This window comes from Vidua macroura, chromosome Z (genome assembly GCF_024509145.1).
Source record: "Vidua macroura isolate BioBank_ID:100142 chromosome Z, ASM2450914v1, whole genome shotgun sequence".
NCBI classification, from domain to species: domain Eukaryota; kingdom Metazoa; phylum Chordata; class Aves; order Passeriformes; family Viduidae; genus Vidua; species Vidua macroura.
The window spans coordinates 39,821,879-39,848,829 of record NC_071611.1 but is presented as its reverse complement, the minus strand read 5'-3'; the positions used below and the strand labels follow the sequence as shown (position 1 = coordinate 39,848,829).

The window sequence follows — 26,951 nt, the reverse complement described above, 5'->3', positions numbered from 1 at the left end:
GTTTCACAGCAACTGCTGGCATTTTCCCAATCCCCGCAACCCCCCGACCCAATGCTTCCACAGTGGTGGGATTTCCCAAGTCCTACAAAGGATCAGGAGCACTTGTTTCTGTTACATGTATTGCAGTAGTCCCTTGTCATCTCACTCATGAAAGAAGATGTCCTAATTCCAGATGGGGCACATCCACAGGCCAGAAAGGCAGCTCCAAATGCTTACAGCCTTTCCAGCATCACCTCCATGACTGTGCGGCAGGGGACAGTTATCCAACATTACCTCCAAGTCCAGCAGTTCCCAGTGCTGAGAAGTAGCTACCCAGACACTCTGCCCTTGAAGAACAGATGATCTGGCAGCTGGGTCCCTTCACACCAGCTTTACCTTTGTCATGAATGAGCTGTTTGCCCTTTAGACCCAAGCGCAGACAGAATAATCACACCATCTTGTGTACCTAACAAAATGCGGCACCACCGGGGTGTGTGTATCTCTTGGTGTAAAAGATGGTAAGTATCTTGGTTTATACATTCACATTTTCAGAAATGTGTTCTCTGATGTAAGCCTGAAAGATGCCTCGATTCTGATAACACATAATGTGTGCAATTGAAATATGCCACATTAATAAACAACACCGGCCACATTTAGAACTGAGCCACTGTGCACAAGTGTCCTGTACACAACAGCAATGAGCTATCACTGCTATAACCTAACCCCACTAACCCACACTGCAGCACCACTCCACCTATCTCCCTCAATCTTTGTTCAGTCACAGCAATTGTCTCCTCAATGAGGGGCTATTTATGAGCTGGTATTCATTAATCCCCTTGCACATTTGCACAGTTTTCAGCATTCTTACTTCTATGAAGCACAGTTCTCATTATCTACATTTTTAAGGGTTTTGAGCTAAGAAAAACCTTCCCCACAGCTATCTGAACAAAAATCTCCATTCAGACTGCTGGTTAAGTGCTTTGTTTATGGCCAAATAAAAGCTCAGGCCAGCTGTCACGTTTTCTGTTTACAGCTAGCAAAAAGTATTGCTAATTTTCTGGGCAGCTGATAGCACTGGAGGTAAAAATGTATAAAGTCATGGAGACAGCAGTGGTGAACAACCCTCAGGGAAAAGTTTGGAGTCCTGGTTAAGCATGAGGCACCGTATTGTATGAAAATCAGGGAAGAGGTGAAAATGAATGCCAGATAGCCAGAGGATTCTGCAGAAAGAACTCTCCTCAGTGATGGACAACCTCCTGTGCGGGATACGTCACCTGGACAGGTGACATCTAAGGAATGGATCCCCACTGCATGAAGTCTCCTGGCAGCTTTTTTAGTTAGAGCAGAGAGGGATAACCTCTTGAAGCCACACTAAAATACAGGCAGCTACAAAGTGCAGTTCTACCTCTGCATTTATGTCTCTCCAAATTTTGACTCTCTTTTAACGATCCACCTCTGAAGTTAAATAACCTTACCTTGCTTTTACCTTTGTTATATGTAACAGGTATAATTCGCGCCATTTTTTTTGCATGATATATAATATTAAGTAGTTGTTAGAATGTACCTTTAGCATTAGAAGCCCCCCTTCTCAGGCAAAACCAGGTGTATGTTGAAACCCGATTTACAAGCAAAGGGATGTGACTGGCCAGGAGATGAGCCTTATCTGAGGCGATATGGAGACAGCCAGGTGCTGATCATCGCGTGAACGACCCAAGATGGACATCAGGAACATCCCCCCGGGCTGAGACATGTGAATACCGTGTTCCCGTAAATTTCAAGAGCTTCAACGACACCGGACTTCGAATTGCTCTGCCTTGTCTCCGAGAAGGAAATCTCATCAACTTATGGGACTTTGAATGAAACAAAGGACTGAATGCCGAAATCCTGGCTTCAGGCAAAATTTTCCCTATAAAAATCGCTTGTTCCAGGATGGTGGTGTGGGAGCATAGGGTGAAACCTCTGCTGAGGCTGATCTCTGTGTCTTGCACCCAGCGCCGATCCTGGGCTCAGCACTGTCCTTTTCCTTGTGGCTGGCTAAGTTAGATCTCTATTGCTAAAATAATTTTTTTTATTTTTTTAATTCGGCTGGATCATTTTTCATTTATAACACCTTCAATGAGTAAAGTGTTACAAGTGCTTTCAGATTTACTGAGAAATCACAGGCACCCTGTTGTCCAGGCATGGAAGTCTTGACTGGGAGCCCAGCAGTTCAGGACTATCCAAGAAGCGAGGAATGGCCTGAGACTAGGAAGTCTCAGTGCTGCCTGAGGAAAGCCTCTTTTCCATCATAACTGCTGAGCATAGCTCATTCCACAGAAGAAAAAAGAAGAAGAGAGAGAGAAAGAAAACAGAAAAAAGAAACAGAAGAGAGAAAGGGGGTACTCCTACCCTGAGGGTTTCTATAGATTTCTGAAGAACAGGTATAACACAAATAGAAATAGTGTTGCAGTTCTTGGGAACAGGAAAGGAATGTAGTGCTGAGAGTGTAGCCAGGACAGTCTAAGACTAAACAAAAACAAGGTTGGTAACAAACTGCATGAAATTCAAGCAGCAATACTCAGAAGTTTCTAGCTGTTCTGGGATAATAATTTTGCAGATGTGGATCTTTAATTAAAAAAACTTATTCAGCCCAACAAGTAACATACCATGTCCCAACATGGATATGTGATATCCAGGCATTTGACTGCACAGTCAGAAGAAATGGTGTAGATGACATTTCATCAGCTTCTAGATAGAAATGGCTGATAAACTTCAGCAAAATGGTTTGGTATTAAGATCAAATTCCAAATTGTTTTTAGTGAAAATAAAAAGGTCCCTTGAAACTACCCTACAAATCCTACTTGACTAAAAACAACAGAAAAGACCCTTAAATTTCAGCTACTAGGAAAGACTTAAAATTATCTGTAAGATTCAGCCATATAAGAAAAAAACAGTATTCCACAAACTTCTTCAGGACAGTTTAATCTGTATGGTTTCTGTATTTGAAAAAAAAAATCTACCCTCTAACAAATAAATTTAATTTTTCATCAGGTGACAACATTTTTTGTCAGTCCTTTGCAAGAAAGAGCTTTCTAATCTTTAACTATCAGTGATCTTACTTTAAAAAAAACCCATGCAAGTTCTTCTTCATTTAGAACAACTCATCCATTCAAAATGAGCTTGATTGTTAAGCAGTTAATTTCTCCTTTCCTTCCACCACTCCAAACTCCCTAAAAGAGAAAGCATGACTCACCTCACTTAAAGGCATTACCTGAGATTTCCACAAAAAAGGCGCTGTTGTTTCCGGCTGGCGTTGCTCAAGGAAGAGTGTGGCATACAGTGGAAAACAAAGAGACTTCAAGGTGCTAACTACACATAACCAGCCTTCAACATCTTTGGAGGTACACAGGGCTTTGCAGAAGCAAGGTGAAAATGTCTGGAAGTTCCCAGAAGAGAAGAATGACTGAGTTGTAGAGGAGAACTCTACAAGTGAAGACTGTCACACAAAATATAGTAGCATTGATTTGTGTCTTCACTTTCTACTATCAGTTCCCTTCTCTTTGCGCAAGAGCTCTGTCATTTTTGCCACTCTACAACCCCAGACAGGAGGTGTGAATGATGCTAGAAGAATAAATTCCACACTGTTCATAACTTGCTACGTTATGACTCTTCCAAAACCCTTCACTTTGTTCTAAGTAATGCCTTTAGTTTAAGTATTAACAAATTACACAGTTTAGGGGTGAGTTTTTCAAGAGGTCAATAAACTGTGTTGAAACACAGTCACTGTACAAGCAATACTCTCACTCATAAGAAAGTGGGCAAACTTTCATAGCTGATCTGCTGTGAGAACTTACTAATTGCTTACAAATCAAATGCAGTGAGCAATCCTCTTCCCTGTTCTAAGTACTCCTCCTGAAATAAGGTCGTTTTTTACACACAGGGTCTGCTTAAAAACAGACAAAACTAATTCTTATAAACAGACAAAACTAATGATGACAATGTGAGAGTAAGGACTCACATGCTGTAATGGGAAAACTGCTCTAAAAAAGGAAGCGAGTGTGTGAATTTAAAACTGAACAGATAACCAAACTAGCTCTTTTTATAAGCATTTCTAAAACAGGCCAAGCTAAGTCACATAAATGCTTTCTGAGTGTGAAGAAGCATTCACACAGGAAACTATTACAACTACTTAATCACGTACAAGCCCATGCTGACAACCCCCAAGTCCCAGCAAAAACAAGCACAGAGAAAGAAAGCTTACAACTCGGCAAGGTTTGTTTAACTTTGACATTCCTGCTGTCAAAAACATGGAATATCAAACAGTGAAGTCACACCACTCTGAAGTAGAATGAAACTAAAATTGGACCTGTCTTGACTGATGCACTTAATCAGATACTGTCTGCTGCTCATTGCCATTCCGGCTGTAAAGATGGAATGATAGATGTGCTGGGCATCAGGAGGTACACAGAGAACAATGAAGTGGGAGACATATGCCTGAAGTTGCCAATGTTTTGCATCATTGCCAATGTGTTGCACCCCCATTGCAACCCTGATTGTCCTTCTGTCTGAATGTTCTTGTTCTTTTACCCAGGGATTAAACCCAAGACAATAAGGGACAATTAAAAATTAAGCTATGTCAGATGTTTTCCTAGGAGTACATTACTCCATGTAATTTGAACTTTCCATTCATTTGGCAGCGGCTTTCTTGTTCAGCTCACAGAATCAAAGAATAGCCCTCTGCAAAAACCTCAGTATGTCACTGTCCCTCCCTGGTGAGGACAGACTGCTGCTCCATACACCCAAGGGGCCTGTATTGTCTTTTTCAGCCTTGCATCAACCGAGAAAGGACTTCCACCACACAGACACCCTTAGCAAAATGCTCCCTGTAATATCCTTATCATGCCAAAACCAGTATGTTTAAAGGGCTTAAGGAGTACAGGTGCCTGTTTCAAACACTGTCAAGGTCACAGATGGAACTTGCCATAAGATAAATCACCACCGTGAGAACTTGAGTTAAGCACAGAAGGGAGGAATTTGCAATAGGAACGCACTATTCCAGGCCTGGTGGCAGGATCTGGTTAGCACATCCTGGTTAACACATCTGGACAAAAATTCTTCCTGTGGCAAACGGTGGAAAAGGAAGCATCTGCACATCCATGTATCACCCCAAGTTGTGGGATCACCATCTGTGACCATCCCGTGGCTCCCTGGGATTTGGGCTGTATAAAGTGGTACTCCAGGACGCCAAGTGAAGAAGGACCAACTACCGAACTGCTCCTTGTCCTGATCTTACAGCAGAAGGATCTCACCCTCCTTCGTCCTCCCCCTTCTACTTCTCCCTATTTCTCTACCTCACATTCATTGTTAAATAAGATCCATATTGTTAACTTCAGCATATAGTCTTGTTTGCACCTTCATTCAGGCAGAAGCATCTCTCACAAATCAGATATTAACATATGCCCAGCACCGTTTTGCCTGCTTGTGCTTCCCCACACAGAATCACAAATTTCAGTGGGTTTAAGTACCTCCTCTAGGTCCCCAAGACCCAACCTGCGCACCACAGGAACTCCTCTCTGGCTCATCATTTCCCTTCAAGTTAATAAAGCAGAATCAGCCACTTGCATCTCTCTGTGCTTGCAAATGATTAGTACAGAGCCAGCTGGGACCAGCTGCTCCTGCCTCCTCTCCAGGAGGGATAGGAAGGAAGTCAGAGGCAAACACAAACAGGCAGCACAGCACATCTGGGAGATACTACCACTCCTGTGATTACCCAGGCTGCTGAGTGGTCCCAGAAGAGGATGCAGCCTCCCTGCACTCTGAGACTGCTCCAGCTCACAGCTTCACCCTCACAAAAGCTGAATCTCAGCAACTTGGTTAGAAACTATGTGTGAAAGGCACGGCTGATGAACTAAAGCTATTTCACATCATCCCACTACTGAACTGCTCCTTGTCCTGATCTTACAGCATTCTTCTGCATCTCCTTCCCTAACTGCACCTCTTCCTTTCTCAAAACACCAAACAACACCCCTCATTGAATACTCGGCAAGGTTTCAGCTCAGCTGTGACCCTCAGGAGTCCAGGCATCTGAACCCCTCACACCATTTTCAGGCCAACTCTCTTTCAGATGTCAGCACTCTCTGCCCTGACGCCTCCACTATGCTCAGACTCATTTTGGGTCACAGAGAGCTTGGAAAGTGCTGTTCAGTTCATCCCCCAGGAATCTCCAAACAGCTCTAAGAGTCAAAACCAGCAAGCAGATAGCTGTGCCTGTCAGACCTGCTGTGACAATGTTCATGGCAGAGGCACAGCCCAGCCATTCCTCTCAGCAGTCAGGATCTGGCCATTTGGAGCAAGAGTCCGAGAAAATTCAATGCATGCACAAAGAGTGCTATATGCTACTTGGCAGCCATGCCAAAGAACACTGGAGTATTTCAGTGATCAGCACAAACATGATCTCATTGTGTGGGAAGAGTGGTGAACATGAGTATCCTCAATGTTTCACAATGAGAACAAATGCCAGCTCAGCACTTACCTTACATATAAAAAGTTACATGGTCAACCAGCATACATATTGTAGAGAATACCATAGGCATCTTTTAAATAAAATTCCTCAGGCAAAGTTATTAAAGATGATCTCTTTATGTTCACCATATAAACTGCCTGATTTTGCAGCTATTCTATATGTTTACAATGTCAGATTTCTGCTACACATTCGGGCACTGGATTAGTATTTTCTGAGTATTTTATCATTCAGTTACTCAAATACACTCACATTTATAAGAAATAAAAGTTTCTAGTTCAGCCTTCAAAAAGTACTGCTTTGACTGTGACATATTTCAATTTCTAGATGGTAACAGAGAGGTTACTGAACATGCACTTGCAAAGAAACTGGGGAGACTAGTTGAAACTATCCTTACTGTTACCCCCTTATTTTTTGGAACTGCCACCACAAAAACATTGGGCAGATTTCAAGAAAACAGATTTATCTGTCTTCTTACTGTACCTCCCTCAGATGTGAAAATAAGTCAAGAATTCAGATTCTTGACTTGAATTGAATTGAATTCTTGAATTCACACAGGGATTTGAGAGAGTTCTCCAGTTGTAACGTGGTAGTTATGAAGCCCTAGATAGAAATATATAATTTCAAGTCTAAGCATAAAGCAGATAAAATTATTTTTTCTTTAAAATAGTTCCAAATAGAAGTTTGTCTTTGTACTTGCAGATTTGACTGATTAAGAAATAATCTGACCTCAGTTCCTGATTATTTCAATAAAAATGTATGAGGATGCATTTTCTTATCTAAATTAACAAACCATCCAGTAAAATATACATGTGGTTATTTGACTGAGCACTGGCAATGAGAATTTATTGGCTCCTCCTCTAGGATTTAAACGATTTTATTGTAATCAATAGTTTAAAATTTAGCTGCCTAAAATTCAGTTGGCTGCCTTGAAATTCTGACTTATAACACAAAAGGGTAGGGGAATGTTAAAAAATAATCTAGATTAAACTTCCCCCTTTTTCCAACATCTTATCTAAAATCTATTAAGTAGGAGGACAGATCCCTGCTTTTTTCAGAACTAACCAGAAGGTATTCTCTGTGTCAGCTGTAGATGCACTTGTGGTACGTCAAAGAAAATATATCATACAATTTGTCTGCAAAACACACAGATGGACAAGGAGATGCAAGAAATGTACTCTAAAACCAAATATAAAGCATTTGCAGTACTCCCTATAAGTTTTAAACAAAACTATTTCAATAATCCAAGTAGCCGAACAGAGGTCCATTAGGGTCCCCTTACAAATTTGCCAAATTTTATTTTAGTGCTGCATTTCAATGTTTTATTTAGCTCATTGGTATAAACACATTCCTTTTCACATTTGTTTTCTCAAAAGTATTTTTTCATAGTTAATAGGTAGTGTGCACTAAAAAGACTTGAGAGTGATTTTAAAAGCCTGAAAGCAAGACAGTAATCAGTGTTTTACAAATGCTTTGAAACTCGTGGGAAAAACAGGTGTCCTTGGCTTTTAGTGAAGTGAAGATGAGATTTGGTACTCACATAAGCTATTTTATGTGGTGACATTCTCAGGATTTCTCCAATGATCCCTTTCTACAAACTGTACCTGCTCATTAATTCACTAAGTCTAAGTTTACAGGGGACAAACAAGAACCTGTTGGAGCACATTGGACATGACATAGCACACAGGCTGAAACACAACAGAATTCAGGTCATGGTGCCAGTTCCATGTGAGAATCAAGGAAAAACAGCCTTTTCTGAGACTCCCATATTGCCAGAGCCATCTTAGCTGTGCTCCCTACAGCCTTCACCCCCAACAGCTTTTGCACCCCCATTGCAACCCTCTCTCTACACACAGGATGCTCAGCTCTCCCCTCTGTTTTCTTTGTGCAAAGCAGCAAGCCGCTAGCTAACTGCAAGCTCAGAAAGTTCTGCATATCCAGAAGAAACAGCCACCTCCATGCTGAGGAGGGCATGTAAACCACATACTGGACCACACAGTGCGATTAGAGAGCAAATAAAGCAGACCTGTGCTTCCAATGTGAAGGGTTATCCAACACTGTCTGGCAAACACATTTTACCTGACAGCGACGTCTGCTTCACCCCATCCCATCTGTCACTGTCATGGTCCTGCTCTCACCTCAGGATCTTAGAAATAGGGCAGGACCAAAGCAATTTCTGTAGCAAGACCCAAGCTTAAAAGAGAAGCATCTCTAACCACTTCACCTGCTACCAATGAGTTTTACTATGTAAAAACCTTAAAAATTACAAATCAGTCTGAAGATGCCAATTAATAGTAATATTCAGAAATCATTTACCTGAACTAACAGAGCAAATGAATAGGTAACACCATTCATTTTATAACAGAACTAATTAGCTGTTCTAATGGACTGCACAAAACCTTAGGTTTGATTTTTAATGTTACATTTACAGGACTTAAATTTCAACTGCTTTTTCCCCTTGCTTTTTCTGAAATTATGAAGAAAACAGCACTTTTTCCAGACATCGCTCAAAGCTATCATGACTTATTTTCATAATGAAAGGACTGTGAGAAGCAAGATGAACATGAGCAATTTTGTATAAACAAGGGTGAAGGCTGGAGAGAATGCCTGGATCCTATTCCTTGCCTCATCAGCCATCCTTAGAAACATCCAAAATAAATACAGATTTCCATAAAATACTGTAGGCTGTTCAGTCCTCTTGGCACCATCACATGGGATGAAATTTGAAAGGAAGATGGGGAAGGGGATAGCACGGACTGACAGGTCAACTTAGTGAAATTCTGTGTTCAATTTTCTCCATCTCTCAATCCTCTTGCACCTATCTGAAGACTTTCATGCTTGTGGTGTGCTGCAGACACAGAAGCCACGTTCTCAAGAAAGCACCTCATCAAGTAAACATCCCCTGCACCGAAGTTCATTATTCATGAACAATAGCTACTATAGCTCACCCATAATTCCTGAAACTTGACATCTCAGTTTTAAATGTTCAAACCACAGTTCAAGAAGTGTAAAGTACCCCAACTAAATTAATGTATAACGTCTCTGATGTGAGAGAAACAGTTACAGAAAGATGAACAGAATAGTCTTTGAAGTGGTAGTTAAACAACGACTTTTAATTAGATTAGTTTTGATTTAGATTACTAAGAAAAATAAGACAAAGGCAGTCTGGAATTAATCTTGAAACAAAATGCTATTCTTTCAAGGTTTCATATGATATCATTAACACAGCTTATGCTATAACCTTCTTATCCCTGGGCTTACACAACAGAGTTCATTTGGCCTTTCTCTGGACCAGCTGTTGTTTTTTTCCATTCCATTTTTCCACTGTATTTAAAACACCAATCACTCCAGTTTGCTCAAAGAAAAAAGCACATGCTATCATTTTAAGGGGCCTCCTTGTCCCTGGCTGAGGCCAAATGTCTTGTATATCAGATGATGTTACTAAGCAATACAGCCTTCAAAGGCTCAGGCTCAGCCCCAACCCTGTGCCTCTGCCACAAACATCAGCACTTAGAGCACAGTTCTTGCAGATGAGAACTTCCCCGCAGTGAAGAAGGGGTTGGTCAGACACCAGAATGAATTATGCTAATGACATCTTGAAAATCTTATACACACTTACACTGCTGTTAACATTTTCTATCCTTAGAAACAAGTCCTGATGACAACATTTTCCAGCTTCACGACATTTTGAGAGGTGACTGTTGAGGTTCTCCTGTTCCAAGCTGGCACACACCATTTCACTTGCCTGACTAAGCCACTGAAGAGGCACCCGTACACAGACAACAGACATTGAAGCAACAGAGCAGGGACAGACTCGGTCCTGCAGCTGGGGAGAACTGACAGAGGCATCTGTAAACTCCTAGAAGGAGCAAGGGGAGGAATAGCATAAATCACATCATCTCAGGGGAGACAGCCAACAGCATCTCTGAGGTGAGAAGTTAATAACTCCTGCCACCAACTTGCATGAGCTACCCTGCTGGGATAACAAAGCTTCAGGTGAGCTGTGTTCCATTCAGCTCTTTGTGAATATCACTGCAACGCTCAAGGATGTTTTCAGTTTTAGCCCAAGTTTTGAGGGTGACTTTTTCTTTTGATTCCAGTTTCTTATTAGAGATTGATTCTCAGAGGCACTATAACCTGTCAGATGTCATAAGCCCATTAATTTATTTGCATTTCTGTCATGCATGGGCTGGAGCTTCACCACTAACACCAGCTTTAATTAACTGAACTCCCTGTGTTCACTACCTACAGAAAACCATGCCAGAATCCTTCCAAGACAGGAGCAACTGGGGCTTCCACACCTAAATGCCAAGGAGTTTGAAAGTGCTTGCTGAGATCTGGGCTTGAACTTTGAAATTTTTACTCTTGTGGAAAGATAATTAAACAAAGCCCTGCCAACAGATTGAGCCTCTGGTTTGTTTTTTTTTTTAATGACAATTTCAGTTTTTATTTGCAAAAATTCCCTGACTCCTATTCTCACCAGGAATAGGAGTTATAAAGGTATGTAAATTATAAAGGCATGTAAATGCATTGGACCAGAAAGAGGGAAAAATGTAGGTTTGCCTGAAAGAAACATCCAGTTCACATTCATCATAAAACAGTATGATTAATTATAGCTGAAGGAGAGAAAAATATCCAAAAAAAAATAGATTATGATGAACAAAACCAAGTTACAACCCTAAAATGAGGAAGAGGTTGTTTAGTAATTAATTCCCCAATATAAAGCTGCCTGTCAGTGTTACCAGTCCAGGCTTTGCAGGAAACTCCCTTCTTTTACTGCCCTTCTTTTCTGTGACCTCCCTGACAGATGAAATTTCAACTCCCTCATCATCTTCCATTTACTCCGAGGAAGACCTGACTAACCTAGAAGCACCTCACCATGGGCAATGGATGCAGTTGGGATGCTGAAAAGAAAACACCATAAAGCAGAGAGTGTTTCTAGCTGGAGAACATCAGGCAAATAATGGCAGGCAAATCATACAGAAAATTACAGGAATGATCCCTTCTAAAACTGCAGTATTTGAAAGAAGAGTTTGATTCAAATCCAAAACCTCCACAGACCTGAAGGGAACAGAGACCGGGGGCTCAACCAACAACAGTGCAGATCAGAGAGGAAGGATCTCGCTTCAGCTTGTTTTAAAGTTTGGTCAGGCAAGAAACTTGCTGCTAATTTCAACTTTAGCAGAATGGGAGATAGGCTTACATTGTGTTTTAACTGTGTTTAAAAAGTATTTAAAACATAAAAATGTCTTTCTCTGCAGCTTCAACTCAAAAGCTGTTCTGCAGAAGAGCAAAATATTAGATCAAGACATTTTTTACAAGAAAGATTAATAAAGGACATAAAATGTTTGGACTTTTTATTTTGCACAACTATTATTTTTGGAACAGTGTTTCTTGACATTGATTAGAGTTTAGAAGAGACTTTCTGTAGGAGTCTAATTTATGTGTACAAAGACCTCATCATTGCTGTTTAAAGAGCACAGGAATAGCTGATTTTTTCAGCTAAGACACATTACATGCTGTTTGCTGAAGTAAGTTTAGGTCGAGTATTTGCAAGAGAAGAAAAGTGGTAAGTCTAAATGAGATTGTAAGAGGAGAAAAAAATCAATATTTACTCCTGTGGTCTTTCATGGACAAACCTGGACATGCAACAAAACAGTTCTACAAAATCTTCAAACAAGTGCAGTATTTAAGGGCAGCAACTGAAAACATTTTTTATACCTTTTAGCTCAGCAATCTTCTGTCCATCTTTTTTTTGCATAAAGATGGATTCTCTGGGATAATTCCACTTCTTAGAAAAACAATGTGTGTAATCTATATGACCTTTCAGTGAACAGCATCTCTCCAGCCTGTTATTTACATACAGTTTATTTCAGAACAGTACATAAATAGCACAGGGGTGCAGAATATCTGTGCAGCCCAAGCAATTGTGCATGATGTGGGATAAATGCAAATGGGACTCCACTTATCCCTAAAAAGGAGGGAGCTTACAAGTTAACTGAAGTAGTAGTGGATAGAAAAAATAGCCTTCCAAGTTATTCAGTTCCTCTCATTCCCAAATAACCATAAAGCTAAAACCTATGCTTAGAGGAATATTATTAATGCCTTTGAAGGACAATTGCTCCAAAGGTATTGCCCCAAACACACAAAATGGATCCAAGTTCAGAAACACAAAGAGTAGAGAACACAGCCACAAGCAAAGAGTGGGCAAGCAGCAAGGACATAGTGTTTCATGCAGAAAAACTGATCTCAGACACCTGTTTAAAGTGGGTCATCTATAACAGGAGGCTCATCAAGGATAATACAACTCCAGAGAAACTAATTTTGGACACTGAGCCCATATCAGTTCATCAGCCCCACAGAATGAGTCCAGCGCTTCTGAGAACTGGAAATCTGTGATCTGCCCAGAAATAATAAGGTAATTGTAGTTTTTTATTGGAAGGTTCACAGAGAGCTCAGTATGACTGAGAAATCTGGCCCTAACTAGACTGAACATCTCTGCCAATACTACTCTGTTAATGGATCAAGTACCCTGACCAAATTTTCGAACTCCTGCATCAGAAACGTTTAACCAAATGCAGCTTAGCTTTCTGAGTTTTCTATTTCACCTCTGAAAATGTGGTTTACAATTATTCAAGACTACTGTTACTCTATAAAAGAGAAAGGGATGGATGTGATACATAATAATTTAATTTTAAAGTGTACTATTGCTCTTCAAATTAATACGGCAGCATTTCAACATTTATATTCCCAAGGCATCTGTTTACCAAATCAATTGCTAAACTCAAGAAGTGCAATAGCATCACACACAGATTGATAAGGAAAGCTACAGGTACAGAGTAAGAGCACAATATATTCCTCTAATTCAGTATTTGGTTAGACACGCTGAATTAAGTTAGCCTGGATGCAGACTGAGACTCCTCAACCTGATAAGCAGTTATGCAAACTTTCAATGAAGACATGGAAGAGATCACAGACTACCTTTAAAACTACAGGAAAGCAAATACAGTACGCAAGGATGGTGTAGCAAACATTATTTCTTTCCATTGGCACAGTGACTGAACAGAAAGACTGGTGAATCACAATGAAGAAGAACTTCTCCCTCCTTATAGGTTCGATTCATATTATTTGGAAAATGGCCTGTCACAGAAATTTAAAATTTATTCAGTTTTCAGTGAGGTAGCATATATGGTGGCAACAAGTGACAATTATGACCTTATAACAACAATCCTGTGTTGCCAGATTTTTGTTCCCCACCTCCTGCATAACACAAGTACTTAGGGAATTCACTTTGCTTCAGTTAATAGGAGCAAGTGAAATACTGAAAGTAAGATTCCATTAGAAAAGAGAAAAAAATGAGAAAACAATCAGGGACTGGGAAAGATGCCAGCATTGAGCCATCTCAGGCCCTTGCTCAGCACAAACTTTGATCCACTTGGGTAAACCTCTAGCTTTGACTTCTCACTCATTTAACTGGAGAGGAAGAATAGCAGAAAATACAGTGTTTTATTCCTTTTTCCTCCACTTGTACTGAGAGCAACTAAAAAAACCTCCCATGTATTCCTGAAAACCAAAAGAAAGTTAGAATCTTTTGATTTCATTCCATGAGGTTGTCTCAGGAGGGGGGAAGTGTTTTGATACCAGTTAGCAGCAATTGTCACGTTGGCTGCTGTGATAAACCAATTCTCATGTCTCTATTTCCCAGGTTCCTCATCTGTGAAATGCTAAATATTGCTATCTGCACAAGGAGACACTCACTTTTTTCAATTCAATGCAAACTGTTTTAGAGATGAGAGATACTCTGTGTTCTTCTGCAAGCTGTTTGCTTCATTGCTCCTGCTTTAAAATTTAGGTCATTCTGACTGAATGTCCCTGTTTGTGCTTTTTTTTCATGATAAGCATCTGATAAGCAGCTTAGAAGAGCCAGTTGTGGGAAGAAGAGCCATGCAGGGTAAAAGGTGCTCTTCCCTAAACTGAGGCTGAATTAACCTCACTTAGAAAATTTCAATGTGCCAACTTATCATCCTATGAATAATCATCTCCATGTCCTGGAGAAACCAAGCTAATTAAGCTGAATTATAATTGATGTGATTAAATACAGGAGAAATAAATACTGGGAAAATATCAGCAACTTTCTTTAAAAGTGGCAGAAGCTACAAAGCCTCTACCAGGAGTTCTGAGCTTAAAACCAGGAGTTCAAGCAAAGCTGCTTACATTGGCCACAATGTCCTTCTAAAACAAAAGAAGATAGGTTATCACTTAAGAATAAAATACTGCCGTCGTGTTTTTTCCCCCCTCCTTCTTTCAAGTGATTAAATTAAAGATTTCAGGGTCAAAAACCAGTATTACTAGTTCATCCTGTACACTTTGCAAGCATAAAAACTGAAGAGAAGCCTTTGACAGTATCAAGATAATCGTCAAAAAGCAAGACAATGATTGAATAAAGTCCTGCAGTCAGACATAGGAAGTACAACAGGCAGTAACTGACTGAAACAGCTTAATGGCATTCTAGATTTTTGTTAAATGAATTATGCCATCATCACTCAAAATACTTAAATTTTGAGTGATGATGGCAAAACTGTTAAAAAACAGTTTTGCACACACAATGTTGCTCTGGTCCTTTAACTCCCCCTTCCCTTCTCATCTTTTCATACAGCAGCCAGCCTCTTCTTTCTTCCACTCCAGCTTTATCCCATTACAGTTACAATTTTGGAGCAAAATTGCTCCAAATGCAAAAATCAGTTTCAAGATTTGTAACTTCTCTGCAGACAAGGAGTTGGAGACCCATGTCAAACCCAAACTAATCCTAACTTCAGATCTATCAAATACTTCAATGCCAAAATGAGGGTAAAATATACAACAGTTTTTTGTACACCTAAAGCACCAATTAAATATTCTCTGAGATCTATTTTAATACCCTAAACCTTTCACACCTTACTTACATTTCACAGCCTTCTGTTGCAATCACTGGGTTGCAATCTGAATAAACTTAATTGCCCTCACCCTATGAACAACAGCAACCTGTCCTTCTCTCCAGCCCATGAAAAAGAAGTCCATCTGTTTGTACTAATCCCCTACTCATAGCACTTACGAAGAGCTTCACTACAACACAGCATTTTCACTCACAAACTTAACAAAATTTCTCTTATTTTAAAGCTCACAAACCAAAACAATACCTTGTGACAGGCTACATGAAAACAAGTAGACTTGTTCTGTAAGAAGGTAGGACAATTTCTCTTCCCTTACATTATATCTCAAAGCTCTGTCAAGTTTTTAAAATCACCTACTTGGAAGAATAAAACCAATTCCCAGATCCTCAGTTTCCTCTACAGTGGGCACAAAGGATGAGAGAGGTTTTTTATAAGGCACAGGGACACTTTTCATTTATCTTTGCTGCTACTTCTCAAACATATTTCAAATGGTACGGCGAGACAGGTGCTAGTGGAGTCCAGTATTGTTATGCTAGCTTCAAGATTAGTAACTCAGTTTTGCATGCAGCTAATGACTGAGTCAGCTGGCATTTGCCTGAGCAGCAATGGAAATCTGCAGCACAAACATAAGTTTTAATTTATGTCATTTACTGTGATGATTTTTCTCCAAATATCTGAAACTGTTAGAGATGGTATCAATTATAAAGTAATTAAGGTAATCATTGCAAGATTACAGGAAAGTCACTGATTCTAAAGCATTAATGCATGTAGGCAAGACAGGGAACAAGCAGGTTGGACCCTGGATATTCATGCAGTTGTTACCACAGTAAAAGTTGTAAAAGTTGCTGTTGCACAAGGCTTCTTCCAAGAGACACGGATCTTACATTAAAAAAAACCCAAACCTGGAAAAAGACTGCACAGATCAGCATCCTCTACCTATTCCCCCTGGTAGTAATTCCTTTGTTTTTTTCTGTACAACTAGTCTTTATATTCCTTGCCTCACAGGCAGATTAGTTTCTGACTAAAAGATTTCTATTATCACCACTCAACTCTGTGCACTGACTCATAAGCATCGAGGTGATTCAACTTCTTCAAGCAAAAATCACCGCTACACTTTAACCTGAACACACACCAAGTGTAAGTCACAGAAATAACACAAGCATCTTAGTTTAATTTTAAAAGCCTAACAAATTCGGAGCTCAAATAAACAAATGCACTTTGCATGATGAACCTATGCACAGAAGGTTAAAATATTTGAACACCAGTTCCTGTAAGACACACAATACGCAACAGTGGTTGCTGAGGGTTGAAAACACAAAATGGAATTTAACCTATAAAATATAATTAGTTTTTACAATTAACTATGAACTGCAAATTGAAAATGCTTTGCCTTGAAGTGATCCCAAAATGCATTATTCTAAGCTGTGATGTCATATGGGTGTACAAGATTTCTGGCACCAACCTCAAAAGCATGAAGTACATGAAATCCTGAAAAGGTGGCAGAGTCAATTTACTACCTTTAAAATTTATTTATGCACAAGGTATTCACCAAAGCCTTGAATTAATGAATTTGGCACAGAAACATACAGAAAGCAAGAATTGTATCACTTTCCCTTTTTCTTCTGTATTTCACTTCTAACAAGAGCAACTGCTCTGACAATGTGCATTATCAATAGAAGATGACACTGAATTCTTTCTTTCTTCTATCCCTGTTGAAAGGATGGCTACTCAGAAATGAGATAACAAAACACAGAATGGCTTGGTTTGGAAGATAACCTGAAAGATCATCTAGTTTCAACTCCCTGCCATGGGCAGGGACATCTTCCACTAGCTCAGGTTGCTCAGAGCTTCATCCAGCCTGGCCTTGAGCACTTCCAGGGATGGGGCATTCACAATTTCTCTAGGCAACTTGCTCCAGAGCTTCATCATCCTCAAGATAAAGAATTTTTTGCTAATATCTTATCTAAATCTACTCTCTTTCAGTTTAAAGCCATTTCCCCTTTTCCTATCACTCCAAGCCCTTGTAAAAAGTCTCTCTCCATCCTTCTTGCAGGCTCCCCTCTGGTATGGGAAGGCCATAATTAGTTCACTCCAAAGCTTTTTCTCCAGGGTGAAAAATGCTCCAGCCCTCTGATCATCTTGGTGGCCTCCTCTGGGCTCACTCCAGCAGGTCCCTGTCCCTCCCGTGCTGGGAGCCAGAGCTGGATGCAGCACTCTAGGTGGGTCTCAGCAGAGCAGAGCAGAGGGGCAGAAACCCCTCCCTGCCCTGCTGCCCACGGGGCTCTGGATGCAGCCCAGGACACATAACCCACAACATAATCACTAAGGCCTTTTGAGGATTCTATGATTGTTATATGCTGTCACACAAAGGGAAAAATATAATGAAGGAAATGGTTTTACCCCCATACACTTCTTGACACTGATTCTTTAACTTCTATGACAGCCAAGATTACGGTTTGGTCAAAAGCAGATATTACCTCTAAAGGCTGACTGTTAAAAAAGAAACATAAATTATAGCTGACTATTTTGTTAGTTCATAAGGCACTACCTTTGTTTGCTTGCAATATCATGAACATACTAAGACCAGAACTAATTCTGTCACTTTGGAATTAATAACATCAGACAGGGAGTTTAAATTGACAAATCTATTAGAGCAGACTTAGCTAATCTAAGTGATGCAGGGAAGTTATGCTCATTTTTACAGTGTGCCAGCCAGTCTTTTTCTGTCTCATTCTGCATGACTTTGAAGAAAGATAGAAGAGGCAAACAGTGAGAGGTAGAAAGAAAACAAGCAGACCACACAAAGCAAGTACACAGCATGTTCCTGAGGATCTCCTATCTTCTCTCCACACTTAGAATTACTGCATGCAGATGTTATTTCTTCCATATGCTATTTCAGCCATAAAAGAAACCTGGAAGACAGTAGGCAAGAACAACTTCCTCATTCTTCACAGGCAAATCTAAACTAATTTCTCTTGTCTAGCTCAGTAGCCATCAGAAGGAATGAAAATTCAAGGAACTATCTGAAATTGACACCAATATAAACATCACCTTTAGACACTCCTGTTTTTTTCAAATCCAGGGTTATTTTCTATTAAGTAGATATATATTTTTACTTGATGAATAATAAAATGGAGCAGCATTCATATTAATTCCTATGGCTTCCCCTTTACCTTCCCAGTATCACAGAAGATTGAGTAACTCTCCTGTCAGCTTTCTCATGTTTTTCCCCTGTTACCATTTTGCAATAACTTGGGCCAGTAAGCAAGAAGTGCAATTCAGGTCTATGACCAGAAATATAGGGGGGTCAAGTTGTTCTTTGCTTCTTTAATTTACCAATCCATATTACACAGCAGTAAAACTTCATCAGCAGTCGTGATTGGGGATTAAAAATTCCTACATTCCTCCCTTCATTTCCCCTTCTTGGAAAGGAACCTACTTCTCATAAACCACTGACCTGTGAAAGACAGAAACACATTCCTGTGAATTCTGCAGCTTTATTTGTATATAACTCAGGCCTTAGGTCATGAATTACTGATTCATCCCTACCAATACTAAGCTTTTCTAAAGTTTGGTGCAGACTCAGATTCAAGGCGTCAGAAAACTAACGCAAAATCTGTACATTTGTGGTGTGAAATAAATCAAGGAAAGTATTTTACTAAATAAAGGAATTAATTTTGTAATTATGAGATTCCAACTACCCTCTAGATATACTCTTCCCTTCCAGCATAGTGTACTAGTTTGTTTTCACATAAGACATAATCCTGAGTATTACTGCACCAATATTCAAGCTATTTTTACGTCTACTTAAAAAATCTTGCTCTTGATGCTCTGTACTTCATTTTCAGGATAACTAAATAAAACTCTTTAAATAATCTGCTAACAATCACAGAAAATCTATAAATCCTAAATTTAAACCATGGACTAGACAGGAGTTACTTTATGCTGAAGACAGAACTTGCATGGAGTGAGAATATTTTATTAAAAATAATGCTGACTGCAAATCTTTTTATCCCAGAACTCCTCAAGAATTCAAGTTTCAAACTCACTGAACAGTTCTGGTTGGAGAAAAGGGTAAAAAGGATCAATGGCTTGAAAAACATATCCCAGTAGTCATAAGGAGGATTTAACTTTTCAGAAAGGAACACAGATGGGTGGCTCCTGTGGTGTTTTGATTGAGATGCTGTCATTTTACATAATCTTTTCTTACAGAATTTTAAAAAGCCTGGCAGAAGGAAAGGCACACACCACTGGAAAAAAGCTACTTAAAAAGATACAGAAAGCAAAAAAAAAAAAATCCAGCAAAATTAGTACCATTCAGTCCACATGCTCGTTCCTTTTCCATTGGGATGGCCCGTCTTCTCCTTAAAGCATTTTGAAGGTTATCTGCAACATAGATAATATGGGGATGGGGTGTTCCCTCCTTCTGTGGATGCTTTTTGATGGGCTCAATGAAGTAATCCCCATGGGGCAGATGGAAATATCCAGTCTGAAAATAAGCACAAAAGAGTTAATCTCTTCTGTTCAGTAGTAGAAGACAAAAATAAATATACTCTTCAAACCACCAACCCCGAGCTTTCCTCACAAGCCAGTCATTACACTGGAGAAATATGAACACAACAGGTTTTCAGTACTTATTCTGCTGCATGCATCTAGGCTGTTTCACACCTCACAGTCATTACAGTCCAAAGGAAAAAGAAAAAATATCCCCTTCCTAATAAACTGAAACTGAGTCAAAGACTCTCATATTTTTACAAAGCAAGTAAAAGGTCAAAAGCTGATTTGACAAAGATGATGCACGAGGAAGAGCTGCATCTTGTTCTTCTGGTGTTTTGCATCTATTCCCCGGAGATCAAGACTGGAATAGAAGCAGTTTCATAAGCACAAATCAAAACTCTGTTCCCAGCTGCAGTCCCAAAATCAATTACCCAACCCATCAGATGGGCTGGACTGTGTGGTTCAAGTGTGTCTCAGACTATAAACCCTCACTGGCCCCCAGGCCAACACTACAGTGGAAGCAATAAGAAGCCTTTTGTGAATTAGCAAGCTATTAAGAACATGCAGTGGATCAGCTAAAAAGGCTGCAACATTTCACATGCTGAAACTTTTGTATTAGTCTCCCTGCTTTGCCTAAGCTACGGGGCCCTTGATACCCATCTGGACTGCATAGGATCCTTTTACACCTCACTCTGCCATGATCCAGGACATGCTTCCAACCAGGCATGGCCTCGGTCCATTGTGTCTCAGCATTTCAGCAGGGACTGCAAACATTGCAAAACCACTGTACTGTCCTTCCATGTCAAGATATATGGAGCAGTATTAAATCTAAAAGCAAAGGATCTACTGACAACTCAGACCACACTGGGGATGCGACAGGAGGCTGGAGTATTCCAGTCTTATGGTTGTGTTTCCTCTTTACTTTCTTGCTGTGCTCAGTGCACCCCTCTTAATCTATTCTGGAAGAGGGGAAAAAAAACACAGTAACACTCAGTTCCTGCAGCTGCTGCATTCAAACATAGAATCGCAGACAAATTTTCAAATCTTTTTAACTATTCCAAAGCCTTAGGGTTTCTCTGGATGGTTGGGAAAGCCACTATGAGGTTAAGGATATGAAAGAAATCATATGAATGGAAGAAAAGCACTCTTATAAAACTATAAAATAACCATGGGCTCTACGTACAAGGAGACAAGGGGCAGCTCAGTGAGACACCTTCTGCCTCCACACTTACTGCCACAGGGCCAATACATCCCACAGCAAATCTGTACAAATAAATAACTGTGACTGTCATTTCACAGTTTACCCAACAGTCCTGAAGATCAGATATTCTTTCTTTCCAATGGAAGTCAAAGTTTTAAAGCCAGAGGTTGGTGTTGGTTCGAAGCTGTGTTTATACCCCTAAAGCATCAAAGGTTCAGGACTTAGAGTCACGAGTGTTTGTTCATCTGGGATTACAGCTACTGCCTGTATAGGCTTTGTTTCATTTTTAAGAAAAAAGAAATTGAGACTTCTGATTATTAGACAACATACTCATATTTCTTTTACCAGAGTCACACTACAGAGCATCTGTTTTATCCACATTCATGCAAGAGTGAATCCACACAGCAAGAATGCATCTACAGTGGTCAGACCAGGAAATCTGTGATGTGGTGTTCCTCATGCTGCTCAGGGAATCAACACACCTTCATAAATCCTTGTCCATTCCTTTTCCTTCCACAGGGTTCAATCTTTCCAAGATATTTGTAATTTGTGACTGGACTATTAGATTATTTTATGGGGATTTAAGACAGTTGGGAACAGGAAGAACTAGCCATCTTCATTTGCAGACCCTGATTTTTTAAAGCAAGTGGCAGTGGTTGCCGGATTATTGTGTCAAGGTCTATCTGCAACAAGAAATGCCAGACAATCCTATAAAAGGTGAAGTAAGCCTATCAGTGGTAACCTCCCTCATCAATGCTTGCATGTTAAAATTCAGCTGTATATCCAAGCTGTATGGAGCAAAGAAAAAGCAAAACTTCATTATATTCATGTGAATGTAAAAGCCCATTTCCAGCACATAGGGGCATTCCAAAAACGTCCAGAGACTTCCAGCACTTACTGAACTCCTGCTCTGCTTTTGCATTTTCACCCCGCACAGGCTATCCACCAAGAAATTAAATGCTGACACTAACTGAGACCAAAGAAAAAAAAGAGCAATCTTCACATTAAACTTAATTCAAAACACTGAGGACTGGCAAAATTCCCTTTTCTGATTAAATACATATTTAGTTTTGCTCTTCATAGCTGTTCTTTTCTGATTCACAAATATAAAAGGAAGAATTTTTCATTTCAGACTTAAAGCTATGTAAATACAATATAAGCTTTTTCTGAGCTTCACCTGCTTTTGAGCGCATTCACACAGCCTCAGAATACACAAAGGAGGGCAGTTATGAAAGCCTCATCAGAAAAAAACCATTCATATTTACATTAATGAAAGGGTATAATTATCACCACAGAAAAAATTACTGCAGAGAAATTTTCCTCATTTCAAGTTCCTTATGAAAAGCCACCAGCAACAGAAATGGTCAGAAAATAGGGGTGCGTTGTGTGTGTGTGTGTTTGTTTGGGGGGGTATGTGTTTCCCTCAAAGCCTACAGGTGAAAATCTACTTATCTACCACAGTATTTTTTATAAACTGTTCTTCTCCCCTCTTTCAAATCTCACTCTTTGCCCGCAGATTCTGACATGCTGTGGCTGCAAATGTTTACCATACTGTATTTGGGAGTGCTGCTACATCACTTAATGGGATTTTTAATTCATGTGCCTCATTATTTTGACACAAACAGCTCCCTGAACATATCATATTTCCTACATTGCACGTCACTCGCCAAAAGGACACTCATGATCCTGGAACACCTCTGACTTAAAAGTTTTCAACCAACTGTTTTGATTTTCAGTAGCATCTGCATTTTCCAGTGGAAAGCACATATTTTTCACATATTTCTTTCAGTCAAAAGCTTGGAGTTTGTCAAAATACATTTTCTGGCATATTTTTTCTAATCAGTTCCACATGGGAAGCTGAAGCTGAATCCTATGGGAAGGGAAAGAACAGTTTTACCCTTGGCTTTGGTTTTGAAATTGCAATATTACCCCAGACAGGAGGGCCTGGAATTAGTGGGTGTTTGTTAGGAGAAAAAGGGAGGGAAAGAACAACAATCTGTAGTCTAAAGTTACAATAACAGTATGTTGACAATAATGCAAAAAAAAATAACATCTGTAGTGAGAACAGTGAGTAACTCCCTGAAACTAAACAATATTTTTGACAACAAATTTCATACAATATTTTTGACAACAGGACAGTGACAGAATCTGAAAATACAGTGATTTTTAGAAGCAACATGAAACAAGAGGACAAGATTTGGGTTATACCTTTAGGTACTTTGCTCCAAGTGTTTATTGCAACTGCAATAACTGGTAAGAGAAACTATGACTGCATACAAGAATTAAAGAAAAAATTGTAGCATATGAAACATGCATTACCAGAGAACTGCAGCTGCAAATCATCTAAACTGAGCTGGTGAAGTAAATTATCTGTTAACATTACACACATTAAATTTATTTTAGCTAATCACTTAGTTCCTTTTTGAATGTCCCTTTGTTTTTTTTTTGTGTTTTTTTTTTTCCTAGGGATCTTTCTTTTTTAATTTGTCATCTGTTCCTGTTTCAGCCAAAAGAAAAACCTAGCATCCAGAGGAGATTTTTCACTACATCCTCAGACAGAGCTAGAAAAAAAATACATCTGTAATGATGTTGCTCAGAACAGAAAGAGGTTGGGGTTTTTAGGTATTGAATAATTTGATGGAAGATTTTTATTAACACCATCCACTCTTAACACAATTCTGCAGAAAAAAACTACGCTTTCAGCACAACTTAGTGAACTGAAACACAGCCTTGTGGTTTAACATAGCTTTGGTCTGAAAAAATAATAACTTGTTTTTAGGACAAAATAAGTAAAAGAACAGAATGCTATCCTTCCATGAGATTTTACATACTTTTGTCACAGTTGCTATAAGTGCAGAGTTATGCCCTGGACTATGTGAGAAAGTTCAAACACAGAGGACAGGGGGAAAAAATAGTCAAATGTACCACAAGATGGATTTACGTGGAAGAAAATAAGGTATCTGGAGAGGAAAAGATTGCCTGTCATGCTCCAGTTCCCAGGTTCCTAAGGGACAGACATCACTTCTGGATGTTTCAGAGAGATGGTCTTTCTGGCTGGGAGCATATCCTCAGGCAAGGAGAGAAGTCAAGTCTCTCAGGCCATGTCTATCAGCTGTCATACAACTACTCAAGATACACAATCACTCAGAGAGACTTGGCAGAGAATCAATCCTCTGGGTTATAGCACCAGCTTGATGGTGTCCACATTCGACTTCATTTTTTCTGTTCACTCTTTCTGGATGAAGGTTATCTAGGAAAAGTCTTAAGAAGCTAAGGCATTAAAATCCCCCTGCTGTCAAAAAACATGTAAGAGAAGCAAACAATCCAAAATAGGCATTCATTTGCCCCTCTGCTGTGCCACAGATACAGTTCATTAAATAATTCTGAATCAGGTATCACTTCTATGGACCTTGAACTCACTCTAAGCTTTGCATCTCACACAGAATCAGAAGCAGCCTAGATACATTCGTTTCTACTGAAGGAAACTTTCTGTGAAATTAATCTTCTGTAGAGACTGCAGCACGTTCACTTGAAAATGTACAACTTGGAGCACATATTTTTAAAAGACATGTTTGTTCATGCTTCATTCAGGTCATGGCATCCTCCACCACCGTCTTTATCGTCCATCCTAAAAACATTTATTACTTCTTCTATTTTGTGGTTTTCCTTAAGAATAAAGAGTCCAGGTATCTTATTCATACATTTACTTGCCCTGTCGCTGCAGCTGTATTTGCACTGTAGAAATATCCCATCTTCTCATTACAGAAGATCCACAAATTATGGTAATTGCCTGGCCATTAAGTTTCTTTGAGCCTCATTAGGTAGCATCTCTGCAGCTTTGAAATCCAGCAGTTCATGAAGAACATGAAGCTCCTACCTCTCTAACTGTGCCCAGCAGCAGTCACTTCATGTTGTCCACCTCCTTTCCACATTCTCACTTTATACTTTTGAAATACGTCCCATTGGATTCCACACAAGCCAAAACTGTCCTTCTTTACTGCATTTAAAGCTCAGATGCATCATAAAATTCTAACAGGGTAAAACTTTTTTGCCCACTAGAGTACTAGCAACTGGACATTTTTATTGTCTTGAAATAGAGCAAAGACAGTATTTAATAAATTTTACACAGCCCTCAGCGTGGTTCTAGTAAGCTGAAACAAGGTGTGTTTGCCACATACTGACCATGCAGCAGGCAGATGGCATGGCACAATTTTTTTGATTAAAAATTCATTAACTCAATCATAGTTTCAACCCTCCTTCTATTTACCAGTGTGATTTTCACACTGCAGCTGTGACAGACCACCAAGGGCCACCTGAAGTCCAGAGCACTCTGAAGATCTGAGGCTCCTTCTGTCAGTATTTCCCTGTTGCTCAATTGCTGCTGAGTCCTCTGGGTCTTTGAGGAAGACAAGGTCACAGCTCTTTGGGCTGCCTGGTCTGTCCAAAGGCACTGAGGTGACACCCCACCTGAACAGCCTGGGTGCATGGTGCCTCGCCAGTGCTCTGAGCCACACAGCAAGTTACATCAGTTGAAGATGTTACCTTGAGAAGTAAGTATGCCCAGATGAGTTTCCTCCTGCAAAAGCCAGCTATGTCACACTTGCACTGCATCAAGCAAGGACTATGAAAAAGTAATAAGGTCTCGAGGTATATCTCAGGGTAAATATAATAGCAAGCTAAATATAAATTTGAAAATCAATCAGCTTTGCTATCCAGCTTGAAGGATGCTCTTTGGTGAACAATAACATCTCTTTTATGAGTTTTTTACTATTCCTCATATTTATGCTTTGCCCTTTCCCTTCCTCCCCTGTTTTTATATTGGAAGGTTTAGTGATAACTAGTGGAGAAAAAAGTAATAAAAACCCCACTCTTTTTTCAAGAACAAGAGGCTTACTTTGACTTTAGTCCCAAGAGGGTGAGATTATCAAGTTTTTACTTCATTTGGGATCAAAAAACAACTCAGACAAGTGTTTCTGTTCTCAGACAAAACAAAGAGTTTGCCCAATTCTTCCAAAGACATTTTGTGAGAGTAAGAAAGAGCAACAGCTGTTTTCTTTATGGAAAATACTCTTGAAACGTCTCACTCTAATTTTTCTAATCAAATTTGTTCAGAAAGCACTGCACCCAGTGGGCTTACATGGTACTAATGGGGGATTTTTATCTTGTTAATATTAAAACTGCCTTTCATGAAAATGCAAATTAACTATGTAGAAATAGTTCGTACTTCTCAGCATTTGAAATCCCCTCTGACACTTTGAATGAGAAGTTTTGAAGCTCTCATTTGGAAGCCAGTACATTTTCACAGTTTGCAAAACAGGTTATGTTTGATTATTTAAAGCCTATCTAACGATGAAGAGCAAAGATTTAACACCAGATTTTTAAGAGGTTCTGTGCCTAAACAGTAGTTTTTATTAAGAACGAAAAAACAGGCAAGAGGATTCACAAAGCAAACATGATCTCTAGTCACAGAGACAGAAAGCACCATGGTTGTTTTGGCTTCCTGTTCACTTATATTCTAAAACTAATTTCAAGCCAGTGAGCATGACAATGTTAATACTGCAGAGTTCAAACTTTATTAGAGAATAAGTAAATGCAAATGCATTTGATCAAATGACAAGTGGCTTTGTTTCTATTGACAAGTACTGTTTGTATTACTGTGACCTACAGGACCCCCAGTCAACAGCCAGAAAGCAGAGATACAAATGATGACAGCTGCCACAACATGTGCAGATGGCTGGAGGAAAGCACAATTATCCCTTTTTCCAGTGGATGAAAGTCTGTCAGGAACCTTACTCCTCTCAACAGCAGAGCAAGAGAAGGTCACAGCAAAACTTCTTTCTCTCCA

At 39.6% G+C, this 26,951-nt stretch overlaps 1 protein-coding gene across 1 annotated transcript in view; it reads right to left on the bottom strand.

The window, feature by feature from the left end:
* ADAMTS12 (ADAM metallopeptidase with thrombospondin type 1 motif 12) overlaps window positions 1-26,951 on the bottom strand; it is a 142,462-nt gene that overhangs the window by 69,264 nt on the left and 46,247 nt on the right. The window contains exon 3 of the mRNA XM_054004193.1: window positions 19,723-19,897. Coding sequence (XP_053860168.1) covers window positions 19,723-19,897 — 175 coding nt within the window. The remainder of the gene's footprint in view (window positions 1-19,722; window positions 19,898-26,951) is intronic.